The sequence below is a fragment of the Orcinus orca genome, chromosome 1 (genome assembly GCF_937001465.1).
Source record: "Orcinus orca chromosome 1, mOrcOrc1.1, whole genome shotgun sequence".
NCBI lineage: Eukaryota > Metazoa > Chordata > Mammalia > Artiodactyla > Delphinidae > Orcinus > Orcinus orca.
This window is the reverse complement of record NC_064559.1, coordinates 157,301,949-157,319,769: the sequence shown is the minus strand read 5'-3', so window position 1 is coordinate 157,319,769 and position 17,821 is coordinate 157,301,949. Positions and strand designations below refer to the sequence as shown.

Genomic DNA, 17,821 nt, shown 5'->3' with positions numbered 1-17,821 from the left:
GGTTGGTATGACTGGGTGGGGTGGATGTTGGTTGGGAAGGTTTCCCAGAAAAGACCTTCAAACATAACGTGAAGCACAATAGCAAGATAAGGGAAGGTGGGAGGGTGAGACAGGCAGAAGGACCACTATGAATTTTACACCATGAATGTGAAAATCAGCTGTCAGTTCCGATGGGTGCTTGTAAATGAGCAGTCAGGAAGGCATCCGGGAGGCAAGATGAAGACAGCCTAGCACTAAAGGTTGGCTAAAAATAATCGACACAGACACTGAGATTTTGCTAAAATGTGTTTTCTAGTACTTTAGTCTCTTACGTGTAGAACATTTGTGACTGAGGTTTTAAAGCCTACATTACATTCTAGACTTAGCACTACTGAAGCTGAGAATCTTGTTCTGGCTCCTGATCTCTTAATCTTGGGTAAAGGCATCACTATTCCTCCAGCAACTGAACCTAGAAACCTCAAGGATATTAACCCTCTTGGCATCTTCACCAGGAAGTCCATTTGGTCACCAGAGCCAGCCCTTCCCTGAACTTGAACAGCTGCTCGCTCCACTTAAACGCGGCTGATGTCCCACTTCACGGCCTCGCTGTCTTCTCGGGCCGATGCTCAGTCCCCCGTACTCTGAGCCTCCCATCCCTCCTTCCTTGTGGCCAGCCTCCTCACTGCCACAAGGGATCATCTTAAAGCACACGTTATGTTATTGCCATCTACCTTCCCCCTGCCCTTTGACCAGCCTTCCTGGTCTGGTCTCAGCCTGCCTGTCCAGCCTCATCTCTTGCTCTTTTCTCCTACACGTGAAGCTTTTCCCCATTCCTCAAATCCATGGAGCCTTTCAGTCTTCTGGTCTTTGAATATGCTCATCTCCCTGCCTGAAGTACCTTCCACCCCTTTCTTTACCTAGTGAACCCCTCTCTCCCGTGAGGGCCACCTTAAGTGTCACTTCCTCCAGGATTCTAAGCCAAGTTCATCAGCTTTGGTATTCCTTTGTAATGCCTCTAGTTTCGCACCTGCGTTTCCCCTTCTTGACTGTGGGCTTCTCAGAAGCTGGGGCCTCACCTTACCCCTTTTTCTGTTGAACCCCTAGCCTGGCGTCTGGCACCAAGAGGGCACTCAGTAATGATGGACACACAACAACGAACTCTCCTTCTTCTGTCCTGATTTATGGCCAACGTGCCTGTTTTTCTGGCTGGGTATCTCTACATACGTTATCCACAGACTCTCAAAATCAAGATGTGCAAAGACAAAATTCGTTTCCTTCCCTGAGACTCAGGATCTCGGAGTCACCCTCTCTTATCATCCTGACTGTAAGTTGCAGTCCTCTTTAACCACCCCTCACCCCCCAGCCCCCCACATCAAGTTGCTGATGAACTACTACTGTTTCCACCCCAGAGCTGTCTGTCCAATCCCATAGTTTTAATTCAACAACTCTCAGCTGGGCTGTTGCAATAACCTCCTAACTGCCTCCCTCTCTCTCCTTTTTATTCAGCCACGAAACTGCCACCAGAACTCTCTCTCTTTTTTTATATGTAAATTTATTTATTTAGTTTTGGCTGCGTTGGATCTTCATTGTGCGCAGGCTTTCTCTAGTTGTGGCGAGCGGGGACTACTGTTCCTTGCGGTGCACGGGCTTCTCATTGAGGTGGCTTCTCTTCTTGTGGAGCACGGGCTCTGGGCACGTGGGCTTCAGTAGTTGCAACACGCGGGCTTCAGTATTTGTGGCTTGCTGGCTCTAGAGCGCAGGCTCAGTAGTTGTGGCGCACGGGCTCAGTTGCTCCACGACATGTGGGATCTTCCCGGACCAGGGATCGAGCCCACGTTCCCTGCATTGGCAGGCAGATTCTTAACCACTGCACCACGAGGGAAGTCCCAGAACTCTTTTTTTTTTTTTTAATACAGCAAGTTCTTATTAGTCATCAATTTTATACACATCAGTGTATACATGTCAATCCCAATTGCCCAATTCATCACACCACCACCACCCCCTGGCCGCTTTCCCCCCTTGGTGTCCGTACGTTTGTTCTCTACATCTGTGTCTCAACTTCTGCCCTGCAGACCAGCTCATCTGTACGATTTTTCTAGGTTCCACATACATGCGTTAATATACGATATCTGTTTTACTCTTTCTGCCTTACTTCACTCTGTATGACAGTCTCTAGATCCATCCACGTCTCAACAAATGACTCAATTTCGTTCCTTTTTATGGCTGAGTAATATTCCATTGTATGTATGTACCACAACTTCTTTATCCATTCGTCTCTCGATGGACATTTAGGTTGCTTCCATGACCTGGCTATTGCAAATAGTGCTGCAATGAACATTGGTGTGCATGTGTCTTTTTGAATTATGGTTTTCTCTGGGTATATGCCCAGTAGAGGGATTGCTAGATCATATGGTAATTCTATTTTTAGTTTTTTAAGGAACCTCCATACTGTTCTCCATAGTGGCTGTATCAATTTACATTCCCAGCAACAGTACAAGAGGGTTCCCTTTTCTCCACACCCTCTCCAACATTTGTTGTTTGTAGGTTTTCAGATGATGCCCATTCTAACTGGTGTGAGGTGATACCTCATTGTAGTTTCGATTTGCATTTCTCTAATAATTAGTGATGTTGAGCAGCTTTTCATGTGCTTCTTGGCCACCTGTATGTCTTCTTTGGAGAAATGTCTATTTAGGGCTTCTGCCCATTTTTGGATTTGGTTGTTTGTTTCTTTAATATTGAGCTGCATGAGCTGTTTGGAGATTAATCCTTTGTCCATTGATTCGTTTGCAAATATTTTCTCCCATTCTGAGGGTTGTCTTTTCATCTTGTTTATGGTTTCCTTTGCTGTGCAAAAGCTTTGAAGTTTCATTAGGTACCATTTGTTTATTTTTGTTTTTATTTCCATTTCTCTAGGAGGTGGATCAAAAAGGATCTTGCTGTGATTTATGTCAAAGAGTGTTCTTCCTATGTTTTCCTCTAAGAGTATTTTTTGGTTTTTTTTTTTAATATTTATTTTTGGCTGTGTTGGGTCTTCGTTTCTGTGCGAGGGCTTTCTCTAGTTGCAGCAAGTGAGGGGCACTCTTCATCACGGTGCATGGGCCTCTCACTATCGTGGCCTCTCTTGTTGCAGAGCACAGGCTACAGATGCGCAGGCTCAGTAGTTGTGGCTCATGGGCCTAGTTGCTCAGCGACATGTGGGATCCTCCCAGACCAGGGCTCGAACCCATGTCCCCTGCACTGGCAGGCAAACTCTCAACCACTGCGCCACCAGGGAAGCCCCCTCTAAGAGTTTGATAGTGTCCGGTCTTACATTTAGGTCTCGAATCCATTTCAAGTTTATTTTTGTGTATGGTGTTAGGGAGTGTTCTAATTTCATTCTTTTACATGTAGCTGTCCAGTTTTCCCAGCACCACTTATTGAAGAGACTGTCTTTTCTCCATTGTATATCTTTGCCTCCTTTGTCATAGATTAGTTAACCATAGGTTCATGGGTTTACCTCTGGGCTTTCTATCTTGTTCCATTGACCTATGTTTCTGTTTTTGTGCCAGTACCATATTGTCTTGATTACTGTAGCTTTGTAGTATAGTCTGAAGTCAGGGAGTCTGATTCCTCCAGCTCCGTTTCTTTCCCTCAAGACTGCTTTGGCTATTCAGGGTCTTTTGTGTCTCCATACAAATTTTAAGATTATTTGTTCTAGTTCTGTAAAAGTGCCATTGGTAATTTGATAGAGATTGCACTGAATCTGTAGATTGCTTTGGGTAGTATAGTCATTTTCACAATATTGATTCTTCCAATCCAAGAACATGGAATATCTCTCCATCTGTTGGTGTCATCTTTAATTTCTTTCATCAGTGTCTTATAGTTTTCTGCATACAGGTCTTTTGTCTCCCTAGGTAGGTTTATTCCTAGGTATTTTATTCTTTTTGTTGCAGTGGTAAATGGGAGTGTTTCCTTAATTTCTCTTTCAGATTTTTCATCATTAGTGTATAGGAATGCAAGAGATTTCTGTGCATTAATTTTGTATCCTGCAACTTTACCAAATGCATTGATTAGCTCTAGTAGTTTTCTGGTGGCATTTTTAGGATTGTCTATGTATGGTATCATGTCATCTGCAAACAGTGACAGTTTTACTTCTTCTTTTCCAATTTGTATTTCTTTTTCTTCTCTGATTGCCATGGCTAGGACTTCCAAAACTATGTTGAATGATAGTGGTGAGAGTGGACATCCTTGTCTTGTTCTTGATCTTAAAGGAAATGGTTTCAGTTTTTCACCATTGAGAATGATGTTTGCTGTGGGTTTGTCGTATATGGCCTTTATTATGTTCAGCTAGGTTCCCTCTATGCCCACTTTCTGGAGAGTTTTTATCATAAATGGGTGTTGAATTTTGTCAAAATCTTTTCCTGCATCTATTGAGATGACCATATGGTTTTTATTCTTCAGTTTCTTAATATGGTATATCACATTGATTGATTTGCATGTACTGAAGAATCCTTGCATCCCTGGGATAAATCCCACTTGATCATGGTGTATGATCCTTTTAATGTGTTGTTCAATTCTGTTTGCTAGTATTTTGTTGAGGATTTTTGCATCTCTATTCATCAGTGATATTGGTCTGTAATTTTCTTTTTTTGTAGTCTCTTTGTCTGGTTTTGGTATCAGGGTGATGGTGGCCTCATAGAACAAGTTTTGGAATGTTCCTTCCTCTGCAATTTTTTGTAAGAGTTTGAGAAGGATGGGTGTTAGCTCTTCTCTAAATGTTTGGTAGAATTCACCTTGAGAAGCCATCTGGTCTTGGACTTTTGTTTGTTGGAAGATTTTTAATCACAGTTTCAATTTCATTACTTGTGATTGGTCTGTTCATATTTTCTATTTCTTCCTGGTTCAATCTTGGAAGATTATACCTTTCTAAGAATTTGTCCATTTTTTCCAGGTTGTTCATTTTATTGGCATAGAGTTGCTTGTGGTAGCCTCTTAGGATGCTTTGTATTTCTGCGGTGTCTGTTGTAACTTCTCCTTTTTCATTTCTAATTTTATTGATTTGAGTCCTCTCCCTTTTTTTTTTTTTAAGTTTCATTGGGTTTTTTTTTTTTTTTTTTTTGCGGTACACGGGCCTCTCACTGCTGTGGCCTCTCCCGTTGCGGAGCACAGGCTCCGGACGTGCAGCCTCAGCGGCCATGGCTCACGGGCCCAGCCACTCTGAGGCATGTGGGATCCTCCCGGACCGGGGCACAAACCCGTAACCCCTGCATCGGCAGGCAGACTGTCAACCACTGCACCACCAGGGAAGCCCTTCCTCTCCCTCTTTTTCTTGATGAGTCTGGCTAATGGTTTATCAATTTTGTTTATCTTCTCAAAGAACCAGCTTTTAGTTTTATTGATCTTTGCTATTGTTTTCTTTGTTTCTATTTCATTTATTTCTGCTGTCATCTTTATGATTGCTTTCCTTCTGCTGTCTTTGGGTTTTGTTTGTTCTTCTTTCTCTAGTTCCTTTAGTGTAAGTTTAGATTGTTTACGTGAGATTTTTCCTGTTTCTTGAGGTAGGCTTGTATAGCTATAAACTTCACTCTTAGAACTGCTTTCGCTGCATCCCAGAGGTTTTTGATCGTCGTGTTTTCATAGTCATTTGTCTTTAAGTATTTTTTGATTTCCTCTTTGATTTCTTCAGTGATCTCTTGGTTATTTAGTAACTTATTTGTTTAGCCTCATGTGTTTGTGTTTTTTACATTTTTTTCCCTGTAATTCATTTCTAATCTCATAGCGTTGTGGTCAGAAAAGATGCTTGATATGGTTTCAGTTTTCTTAAATTTACTTAGGCTTGATTTGTGACCCAAGATGTGATCTATCCTGGAGAATGTTCTGTGCGCTCTTGAGAAGAAAGTGTAATCTGCAGTTTTGGGATGGAATGTCCTATAAATATCAATTAAATCTATCTGGTCTATTGTGTCATTTAAAGCTTCTGTTTCTTTATTTTCATTTTGGATGATCTGTCCATTGGTGTAAGTGAGGTGTTAAAGTCCCCCACTATTATTGTGTTACTGTCGATTTCCTCTTTTATAGCTGTTAGCAGTTGCCTTATGTATTGAGGTGCTCCTGTGTTGGGCGCATATATATTTATAATTGTTATATCTTCTTCTTGGATTGATCCCTTGATCATTACGTAGTGTCCTTCCTTGTCTCTTGTAACATTCTTTATTTTAAAGTCTATTTTATCTGATATGAGTATAGCTACTCCAGCTTTCTTTTGATTTCCATTTGCATGGAATATCTTTTTCCATCCCCTCACTTTCAGTGTGTATGTGTCCCTAGGTCTGAAGTGGGTCTCTTGTAGACAGCATATATATGGGTCTTGCTTTTGTATCCATTCAGCAAGCCTGTGTCTTTTGGTTGGAGCATTTAATCCATTCACGTTTAAGGTAGTCATTGATATGTATGTTCCTATGACCATTTTCTTCATTGTTTTGGGTTTGTTTTTGTAGGTCCTTTTCTTGTCTTGCGTTTCCCACAAGATTTGTTGTAGAGCTGGTTTGGTGGTGCTGAATTCTCTTAGCTTTCGCTTGTCTGTAAAGCTTTTGATTTCTCCATTGAATCTGAATGAGATCCTTGCCAGGTAGAGTGATCTTGGTTGTAGGTTCTTCCCTTTCATCACTTTAAGTATATCATGCCACTCCCTTCTGGCTTGTAGAGTTTCTGCTGAGAAATCAGCGTTAACCTTATGGGAGTTCCCTTGTATATTATTTGTCATTTTTGCCTTGCTGCTTTTAATAATTTTTCTTTGTCTTTAATTTTTGCCAATTTGATTACTATGTGTCTCGGCGTGTTTCTCCTTGGGTTTATCCTGTATGGGACTCACTGTGCTTCCTGGACTTGGGTGGCTATTTCCTTTCCCATGTTAGGGAAGTTTTCGACTATAATCTCTTCAAATATTTTCGCTGGTCCTTTCTCTCTCTCTTCTCCTTCTGGGACCCCTATAATGCGAATGTTGTTGCATTTAATGTTGTCCCAGAGGTCTCTTAGGCTGTCTTCATTTCTTTTCATTCTTTTTTCTTTATTCTGTTCAGCAGCAGTGAATTCCACCATTCTGTCTTCCAGGTCACTTATCCATTCTTCTGCCTCAGTTATTCTGCTATTGATTCCTTCTAGTGTAGTTTTCATTTCAGTTATTGTATTGTTCGTCTCTGTTTGTTTGTTACCTTAATTCTTCTAGGTCTTTGTTAAACATTTCTTGCATCTTCTCAATCTTTGCCTCCATTCTTTTTCTGAGGTTCTGGATCATCTTCACTATCATTATTCTGAATTCTTTTTCTGGAAGGTTGCCTATCTCCACTTCATTTAGTTGTTTTTCTGGGGTTTTATCTTGCTCCTTCAACTGGTACATAGCCCTCTGCCTTTTCATCTTGTCTATCTTTCTGTGAATGTGGTTTTTGTTCTACAGGCTGCAGGATTGTAGTTCTTGCTTCTGCTGTCTGCCCTCTGGTGGATGAGACTATCTAAGAGGTTTGTGTAAGTTTCCTGATGGGAGGGACTCCAGAACTCTCTTTTTAAAATACAGAAATGATCGTGCTATTTTTCTGGTCTGCTCAAAACCTTGTAAGTTCAAGTCTCTCCTCCATCTACCTGCTAGCACTCATCCTAGCCACATGGTGTAAAAATAGCCTTGTGTTTCTGCACCTCTTGGCCATACTCGTCTGTTCCTTTACTCCTAGCCACTTCACCAAACTCCTACTCATCCATTTAAGCCCAACTAAAGTATGAGTCCTCCTGTGATGCTTTCCCAGTCCTCCAGCCAGAATTAGTTAAGCCCTCTGCTGGATTTCAATTAAACCTCCATTATAGCACTTACCATTATCTGCGCTAGAATAAGCCTAATTTTGTAAATATGTGTCTCTTACTCAGTGGTGAAATCCTTAAGGAAAAGGGACATCTCTTATTCGTGTTTCATAGTCTCTCCTTTCAGCCTCCTGATGGTCTTCAATAAATGAATAATTGAACTGAGCTACGCTTGTACTTGTTTTATTTCTCAAGCACTAGTGTATCAGCTCCTTGTGCAGGGATCAGGTTTTCGTCTCCGGGTCTCCTGCAGTGCCCAACACAGTGTCTTATACGTAGTAGGTGCCTGATAAATATTTGTTGAGTGGGACTGAAAGAATTATGTTGTTTGAACAACATTTCATTGAGGACTGAGAATTGCCTTTCTCATTTTTGCACGAAGCATAACATTTTCAACCACAAACTATTCCTGCTTGGTTAGTATGCAGGCACGTCAGTTTTGCAGCCATGGATGTGACTAGCGCTACCCACGGGTGAGTGCTGATTGATGCTAACTGTAGATGCAGCGGAAATATTAATGAGCTGTCACTTCTCAAAATTCTTAAAGGGGATTTTTTTTTTTTTGCAATATTTAAAAACATGCCAAGGTTCTTGGAATGAAATCCTTTGATCAGCAAGGGCATTTTCTTTTGAAACATGTATTACTTGGAATACCAAAAGAAATTAATCTTTAAATATAGTGAACCAGCTTACACAGAGAATAGCTGATTCTTTTGCTAGTTGCTATGAATGTATGCAGAGTTAGTGTTTTGTTAGGGGCTGGAACTCAGGCAAGTTCATTAACCTCTCTGATCATCATTTCCCTCACCTGTAAAATGGACGTTAAAATATGTGCCTTGTTGGTGTGTAGGGATTACGTGACACCAGGGCTGCCATGGTGGCAGCTGTCTTTTGTTCTTACTGTGGCCTCACATTCAGGCATTTTGAAGCTCAGCTTCCCCCCACCAGCCCCCAACTGATCTGAGTCCTGTTAGGATCTTTGTCTTGAAGCTGTTTGTTTTTTCCCCTCAAAAATAAAAAATAGCCTTAATCTTATCTGAGGGAATAGTGTAGGAGGATATTTCCCCAAATGTCAGTTGTGGGGTCTACGGATCAGAAAGGATTGGGGTGATTTTTGGTTTGGTTTTGTCGGTTTGGGCATTTGGGAAAAGGGTTGTTGTTCATATTGTCTAAAATGATTGTGTATTTATGGTGTAATTGCTTTAAGGCAAGAGCTAACAAAAGATCTCTTTAAAAATAAGTCACTTCGAGGTCTGCTGACAGTCTGCAAACATTGACACTTATGTAACACAAAGGTAGGAGCGCCTCCCAGTGCCCCAGAAATCTGCAGTGACGTCTCCTCCCTGCATCTGGAAGCTCTCAGCCGCCTGTTTGTTGTGTTCATCTTCTAGGTTACAGCACCATGAGCCCACAGGAAGACAGTGAAAACCCTCCGTGCACCAACGACCCCTTGTCGGCCGGGGTGGACGTGGGAAACCACGATGAAGACTTGGAGTTGGACACCCCACCTCAGACTGCTGCCCTTCTAAGTCACAAGTTCCACCACTACCGCCTTCACCACCCCACGCTGCATCACAGCCACCACCTGCAGGCGGCCGTGACCGTACACACTGTCGACGCAGAATGCTAACCTCCTCACCTCCATCAGAAGATGAGATCTGGGAGATATAGAATGTTCTGGAGGGAGAAAGAGCCAGCATCAAATCCACTTCTGTCTGTGCTCTGTCTAGAGTCATTTAACTCGTTTTCCTGCCTGTTAATATATTTCAAAACAAGAGAAACAACGACAGAATCACATTTGTGAAGATGCGAGGCTGGTTGTGAAATGGAGGGGAAATAAGTCTGATTAATGAACCTGCCATAATACCAACGGAATGAACAGAAGCAAACCTCTAAACAGAGATGGAACCTACAAGTGAAACATTGGCAGCCTTGGTTAAGCTGAGCCAGGGGAATGTTCCGAGGAGCCCGAAACATTTGGCTCTCCTTAACTGGAAGAGAGAAAAATATGCTCCAGCGGAGACTGGGAACGTGGCACATGCAGAGAGAAACGTGTGCTTTGAAGATTTCACCTGGTTTCTTAGCGGTACCTAGATACCACAGTTGCTGTATGGAACTCATGTTAAGCTCTAAATGATGCATCTCAAAATTTCTAAGTAAAGGATTATTTTTCTACTATTTATTGAACTTTCAAACATTCTCAAACTTTGGGGGAAAGAAAAGGAAACACATGAGAAATTTTCACCAGTTATCCCTAGCTGTTTTGTGTATAATGAAGTGGTTCTTTGATTAAGGAGTTTTAGATCTTATTTAACTGATACCATCCCACTGCCTCACTCCACAAAAATGGGGAAATGAAGAAATCTTTCTCTCTGACTTGTTTACATACATTTTCTTTAGAACATCATTTCATGGAAATAGATCTTGATTTGCAATGCAGTATTCTTTTCTGTGTTTGACAGAGGTGGTGACAGAGGTGGGGGGGTGGGCAGAGGAATCCAGGAAGCTTTCAAAGAAATATTATGTTTCTTTTGAACTAATTTCCATTTCCCATACAGTGCTTTCCTTAGGTTTCTACGAAACCTAATATTACACCCCCAGCCTTTCAGCTAAAGGAGGGTTGGATTTATTCTCCTTGTTTTAGAGACTATAAATTTTTTAATGTCCCATTTTGATTCTGAGAATATGGAACGCATAAAGGAAGAAGTTTTTCAAATTCAAAATTTTGATTCCAAAATAAAGATTTCTTTTGAAATCATAGTTTAAAGCTGCTGCCAGTCCTCCAAGAAGATACCCACCAAACTGCTTTGTGATGTATACAGAGGGTGATCAAATCTGGCTAATACAACATGGGGCATTGTAATTTTAAAGTAGTGTTCTAATTACAGTGATGTATTTTAGATTCACATTTTGTGATCCAAATATGTTATAAAGACATTCTTGCACCGTGTGTGTGGTAAATCTCCGTTTATATGTAGCTGGAAAAAATTCACTGAATAATGTTTTAATGATAGGGTATTACGATATGATGTAAAAAAAAATAAAAGTGGTTCTTCAGCAGTACAGAAAGTCAACTATATGTGTGCTATCAGGAAACCTCTTCATACTGTGTATAAAATTGCAGTCTAGTGAAATAAACTGTATGAACGGACAGTCTTAGTGGCTATAGTGATTTGTTAATGGACCACTTCTTGTGCCTCAAGGCAGATTACACTTTGTAACCTAGCAGATAAGTTGCCAAACTGAAAGTAGGCTTCCTTTCAGTGCCACAGTCAACTTCAGGGGCTTCCTGACCATCTTGACTATGCAAAGAAACTTAAGACTCTAATGGGATGAAATTAAAAGCAAATAAAATGTGTGGATCATAGCTCCCCCTTTCTGAGCATCTAAATTAGTGTCATATATAATAAATAAATGGCTGTTCTCTAACTGCTGGAGGGAATGAATGACTTTCCTGTCTTCCCAGAATATCAAACCTCTCCATGGAACACTGGGGTCATTTCTCAAGTTGAGAGTCTTTGTGTTATGACACTAGCCTCTTGATGGAGGGGAACCTGGTTGTTTTCAAGAAAAGAATCACAAAACTTAGAGCTTACAAAATAAAATACGGACAGCCTACTCAAAGACAATGAGAGAAATGTATTTTGTGTCTTTTGTGATGAGAATCTCTCCCCATCCTGAACTTTCAGGGAAAGTGATTGAATACTTATACGGGAATAAGAATATAACCAAGTTTTGCAGTTCCTGGAGAATATGACATACAGCTTTGTGCAGTTTGGGTTGAAGTTTTGATCTGCTAAGTTACCTTTTGTCTTCTTCCCCAAGCATTGCATATAATGTTGTTTAGACATTTCTTGTTTGTGTTCTTGTTGTTATTTAAAAGGAAAAATACGGTTTTGGAAACTTTTCATCATGGCAATCAATATTGGCTCCTTTTGCCCCACAGATTACATTGCTTGTTTGTTTCTGTTTGTTTTCTTTTTTTTGTTTAAGTAATTTTTATTGCCGTATAGTTGAGTTACAATTTTGTGTGAGTTTCTGCTGTACAGCAAAGTCAATCAGTTATAATATACATATATACACTCTTTTTTAGATTCTATTCCCATATAGGTCATTACAGAGTATTGAGTAGAGTTCCCTGTGCTATACAGTAATTTCTTATTAGTTATCTATTTTACATATAGTAATGTGTATATGTCAATCCCAATCTCCCAATTTATCCCTCCTCTCCCTTTCCCCCTTGGTAGCCATAAGTTTGTTTTCTACATCTGTGATGCTATTTCTGTTTTGTAAATAGGTTCCTTTGTACCATTTTTTTTTGGTTCCACATATAAGCGATATCATATTATATTTGTCTTTCTCTGACTTCACTCAGTATGACAATCTCTAGGTCATCCATGTCGCTGCAAATGGCATTATTTCTTTGTTTTTTATGGCCGGGTAATATTCCATTGTGTATATGTACCTCATCTTCTTTATTCATTCTTCCGTCGATGGGCATTTAGGTTGCTTCCATGTCTTGGCTATTGTAAATAGTGCTGCAATGAACATTGGGGTGCATGTATCCTTTCAAACCAAGTTTTTCTCCAGATGTATGCCCAGGAGTGGGATTGCTGGATCATATGGTAGCTCTACTTTTAGTTTTTTAAGGAATCTCCTTACTGTTCTCCATAGTGACTCTACCAATTTACATTCCCACTAGCAGTGCAAGAGGATTCCCTTTTCTCCACACCCTCTCCAGCATTTATTGTAGGTTTTTTGATGATGGCCATTCTGACCAGTGTGAGGTGATACCTCATTGTAGTTTTTTGGTTTTGTTTTTTTTTTTTAGGTAAATTAAAGCTATTGTGTCTTTATTTTTAGCATTTTTTTAATCTTTATTTTTTTTAACATCTTAATTACTTTACAATGGTGTGTTAGTTTCTGCTTTTTACAAAGTGAATCAGACAGCTTGCGTCTCCCTCCCATCCTCCCTATCCCACCCCTCTAGGTGGTCACAAAGCATCTAGCTGATCTCCCTGTGCTGTGCGGCTGCTTCCCACTAGCTGTCTATTTTACATTTGGTAGTGTATATATGTACATGCCACTCACTCACTTCATCCCAGCTTACCCTTCCCCCTCCCCATGTCCTCAAGTCCCTTCTCTACGTCTGCATCTTTATTCCTGTCCTGCCCCTAGGTTCTGGAGAACCGTTTTGTTTTTTTTTTTAGATTCCATATATATGTGTTAGCATACGGTATTTGTTTTTCTCTTTCTGACTTACTTCACTGTATGAAAGACTCTAGGTCCATCCACCTCACTACAAATAACTCAATTTCATTTCTTTTTATGGCTGAGTAATATTCCATTGTATATATGTACCACATCTTCTTTATCCATTTGTCTGTCGATGAACACTTAGGTTGCTTCCAGGTCCTGGCTATTGTAAATAGAACTGCAATGAACATTATGGTACATGACTCTTTTTGAATTATGGTTTTCTCTGGGTATATGCTTAGTAGAGGGGTTGCTGGGTGGTTTGGTAGTTCTATTTTTAGTTTTTTAAGGAACCTGCATACTGTTCTCCATAGTGGCTGTATCAATTTACATTCCCACCAACAGTGCAAGAGTGTTCCCTTTTCTCCACACCCTCTCCAGCATTTATTGTTTGTAGATTTTTTGATGATGGCCATTCTGACCGGTGTGAGGTGATACCTCATTGTAGTTTTGATTTGTATTTCTCTAATAATTAGTGATGTTGAGCATCTTTTCATGTGCCTCTTGGCCATCTGTATGTCTTTTTTTTTTTTTTAAGATTTTTATTTTAGCCACTCCATGCGGCATGCGGGATCTTAGTTCCCCAACCAGGGATCAAAGCTGTACCCCCTGCAGTGGAAGCACAGAATCTTAATCACTGGACCACCAGGGAAGTCCCTATCTGTATGTCTTCTTTGGAGAAATGTCTATTTAGATCTTCCGCCCATTTTTTGATTGGGTTGTTTGTTTTTTTAATATTGAGCTGCATGAGCCATTCGTATATTTTGAAGACCAATTCCTTGTTGGTCACTTCGTTTGCAAATATATTCTCCCATTCTATGTGTTGTTACATTGCTTGTTAAACAAGTCTCTTCTGACATCCTGGAGGGGGATCCCATCAATGCCTTTCACTCACTAAGGCCTCTTACCACCTGTAGCCAACCTTGCTTATCAGTGCAGACAAGTACCAAGAGCTAAGGGTGTTCCAGGTCACTTTATACAGCTAGACAAGGAAATTTCCTATTTGTGCCCCCAACAAAACAGGGTTCAGACTCACACTAGTTCTTGTGGCAGACATTCATCTGCTTTTTGGATACATTTATTTTAGAAATTTTGGAAAATGTGTGGTAGTTTTTCTTCCTCCACTTCTTGATTGAATTTCATTAATGTTTTTTATTTGAAAGACTTTGTCCAGTTTACTCAGACAGGCTTATTTTGCCTGTTAGAGTGACTGGTATGTGAAAAGAAGTCCTGGAAGGTCACTTAAGCTCATTTCTCTGTGGCAATGGCCTGCTGTAGTGATTACATTTTTTAGAATGTATATCTGTTAGAATAATCAAACACAGCATCCTAGAGGCATCTGTGTCCTCTGTGAACAGAGGAGTGGTAATTTTCCTGGCTGAAATCCAATGCCATATTCAGAATTCTTTTGAATTTTTCAGTAAAAAAGTTGGAAGACGTATTTCTGTGACTGTTACTTATAACTGTATAAGATGCTTTGTTTAATAGCCAAGGTGGGTGTATATCAAAATATGTAGATATATAGACATCTGAGATTTTCCTGGTTTTCCTCCCACCTCCCTCTTCAGTCCTAAACTGCTCATTAAGCCTCTTCATCCCTTAATTCAGTGTTTCTTAACTTTTTAAGAATTCATTATTGTCCCCCTCCTAAAAAGAAAATTTTGATTTAATTAAAATTCACCCTAACAAGAGAAATTAAACACTAGAGGGTAGAGGGTAAGATTTGTCATGGCTTTGGAGAGCTACAAACTATTGTAATACCTGATTTCTTTTCCTCCCCTGAGAATCGGTTTTCAGCACTTCGTGGGCAGTATCTACCCCATTTGAGAATGTGTGCCTTAAAGTTCTGTCCTCAGCCCCCTTTTCAGTACTTCTTGGGAAGGTAGAGCATTGAAGTGAAAGCAAGGGGGCCTGGGACTCTGATCCCAAGCTCAGAACTGTCTTGGACTTCCTCATCTCCCTCTCATTTCACATCTGGTCAATTGCCAAGTCCAAAGTCTTTGAGCAAACAATATCACTCACCTTCATCCATCCCTTTACTTTTTTTGTGACTGATTTGTAAGCCATCTGTATATCCCCATTGAATCGGTAGCCTCTAAACTGGCTCCTAGACTCTCTTCTCCAATTTTTCTTTCATTCAACAAGTATTCCCTGGGCTCCTACCACACATCCGGCACTGCCCTAGGAGCGAGTATACAGGAAGGAATTAAACAGCGATCCCTTCTCACACTGCACGTGGAGATGTCAGTGGACAATGGGGCTGGGTCCGGTGTTTATCCCACTCTTCCTCCATTATTAAGCAGTGAATGTGACTCCAAGAACTGGCCTAAATCATAGCGTTGGATTTCCTGTTAATCCCACTGCAATCATAATAAACTCATCCTACGTATTTGGTCATAATCTTAGACTTAAGGCAACCAACATAAGGCATTCCTCCAGCACAAGGGAAGATGTGATCTAATCTGAATCCCACCCTCCCTCTGGAGCCTTCTTTGTGTAAGACCATTTGAGTTGACTTTAATACCTGCACCTGAAAGTATCCAATATCGACAATAAACAAGCAAATACAAAAATATAATTTCAAATATGGCTATTTGCTGTAAAGGCAAGGGAAAGGTGGTGGACAAAGTAACCCATAGGGGAGGGTGTGGGCAGGGAAAAAATCTGCTTTAGATTAGATGCTCAAGGAGAACCTTTAAGAGAGTGATGTTGAAGCTGCTACTGAAGAATGGGAAAGAGCCAGACAGCAGGGCAGGGGGACAGTGGTAGGCTGACATTTCCAGCTGAGGGAATAGAACATGCAGTGGGCTTAAGATAAGAGGATCGCATCTAGAGCATTGGCTAGCAAAGGGAAAGTGGAATGTGATGAGAATGAAGAGGTAGGAAAACGTGGTCCTGCAGGCCATGGAAGAAAAATAGAGAAGTGGGAAGCCAGTAGGATCTTTTAAGGAGGGGGTGAGGCTATCTAGTCTATATTTAAGAAAGACCATTTTGAGTTGAAAATTATTGTGGGGTAGGTAGCAAAAATGAAAATACGGACAGGAAATCATTGCAGAAGTGTAGATGAGAAATGCAGGATGATAGCAGTAAAGATGGAGGAAAACAAAGTGGCGGAAAATACGTTTTGGAAGCAGAAATGCGGGAGGGTGGGCTTGCTTGGTTACGGAGAGTAATGAGACAGGGGTTCCTGACTTGGACAATTACAACAATGGTGGCATCACTTTCTGTACTAGAGAGCAGAAACAGTTTCAGAAGGAGTAAGGAATGTTCTATATGCTGGGTGTGAGATAGCTAGAGATGTCACGTTCATCCTGCATACTCCCACCCAATAATTACTGATGACTGACTCGCATGGAGCATTTGCTCTGTGACAGGCACTGTGGTAAGGTGTTCTCATGTGCTAACTCATCTCCTATAATTTAGCTCTGATCAGTCAACACCATATAAGAGCTTTCAGCCTTACCTCTCTACCTAATCCTCTTAGTGGCATGCTCCACAGTTTATATCCTGCTTAAGTTCAGAACTTCATCCTGCTTACCCCTCGTGTACCTCTGCTGTGTTCCAGCCAACTGGTCTGCTGGCCAAACACCTGACTTCTTGATGTAATGTATGTCTTTGTTCATGCTGTGTGTGTGTGTATGTGGGTTTTTTTTTTTTCCAGCTTCACTGAGGTATAATTGATATATGAAATTATAAGATATTCAAAGGGAACATTGTGGTGATTTGATACATGTATTCATTGTGAAAGGATTTCCCCTTAGCTAACATCCATCATCTCACATATTTGTCTTTTGGGGGAGGTGGGGGGGGTGAAGGTGAGAACATTTAAATTTTACTCTCAGTAAATTTCAGTTGTTGTGGTCAAGTATAGTCACCATATTATCCATTAGATCCTCAGACGTTATTCACCTGACAGCTGAAAGTTTGTATCCTTTTACCCACCTCCAGCCCATGGCAACCATTTTTCTACTCTCTATTTCTATGAGTTGGACTTTTAAAAACTATTTCACATGTGATACCATGCTGCATCTGTCTTTCTCTGTCTGACTTATTTCATTTAGCATCAATATATCGGCCTATAAAAGGCTACCTATATATTATAATAATAATTTTTGACATCAGTACCTATCTAAAAGCAAAAATAATTCCTGTTGGCTAATTTATGTGTACAGCTACTTATCTAATATGCAATATGGTTTTAAATAGCATTTCTTTAAGAAAGAGCTTACATATGGAAGGTTTTTAAATCTTTCTCATAAGACTTCTTGTATTTCTTTCACACTCTTCCCATTCTATTTCTGGGTGCTGCTTGATTAAAGTGTTTTATGTAACACTATCCCACCAGGATTACTGCCTTAGTTCTTCCTCTGGCCCTAGTGCTTTTGGAAAAAAAAAAAAAAATTACGTAACAGAAGCTTGGCTCCCGGACAACGGTATGTTCTTGACTTTCAGGGCTCCTTGGCAGTCCTTTATCCAGTCCCAGTTTACTCTGCAGTGCGCTCTTCCAAAAACCCACTCCGAAATGTTTCCACTGTCTCCAGCCCTGCGCCAGGGCCTACCGCAGCCCTCTGCAGCTGCCATATGTTCTACCCTGAGGTTTCAATAGAAGCCCTACAACTTTTACATCTTTACATCAAAATGGCTTTCAGACCTCATTCTCTTTATTGGTTCTCAGAGGAAGAAATGTCCCTGCTCCTTACCAGAGCCAACCCTTATGCTCTTCAACCAGTTGCACCAAACATGTACATCCTCAGTTCCC

General features: G+C 40.6%; 1 protein-coding gene across 3 annotated transcripts in view; it reads left to right on the top strand.

The window, feature by feature from the left end:
• The window catches only part of CACHD1 (cache domain containing 1), a 234,021-nt gene that overhangs the window by 204,921 nt on the left and 11,279 nt on the right, over nucleotides 1-17,821 (top strand). For 2 of the 3 annotated variants that reach the window (XM_033408976.2, XM_004281616.4), the window contains one exon: nucleotides 9,198-11,444. The exons of the other annotated variant lie outside the window; for it this stretch is intronic. In XM_033408976.2, the coding sequence (XP_033264867.1) occupies nucleotides 9,198-9,436 (239 nt within the window). In that variant the 3' untranslated portion in view covers nucleotides 9,437-11,444. Of the gene's footprint in view, nucleotides 1-9,197; nucleotides 11,445-17,821 lie in introns of those variants that run through there. 3 annotated transcript variants of the gene reach the window in all.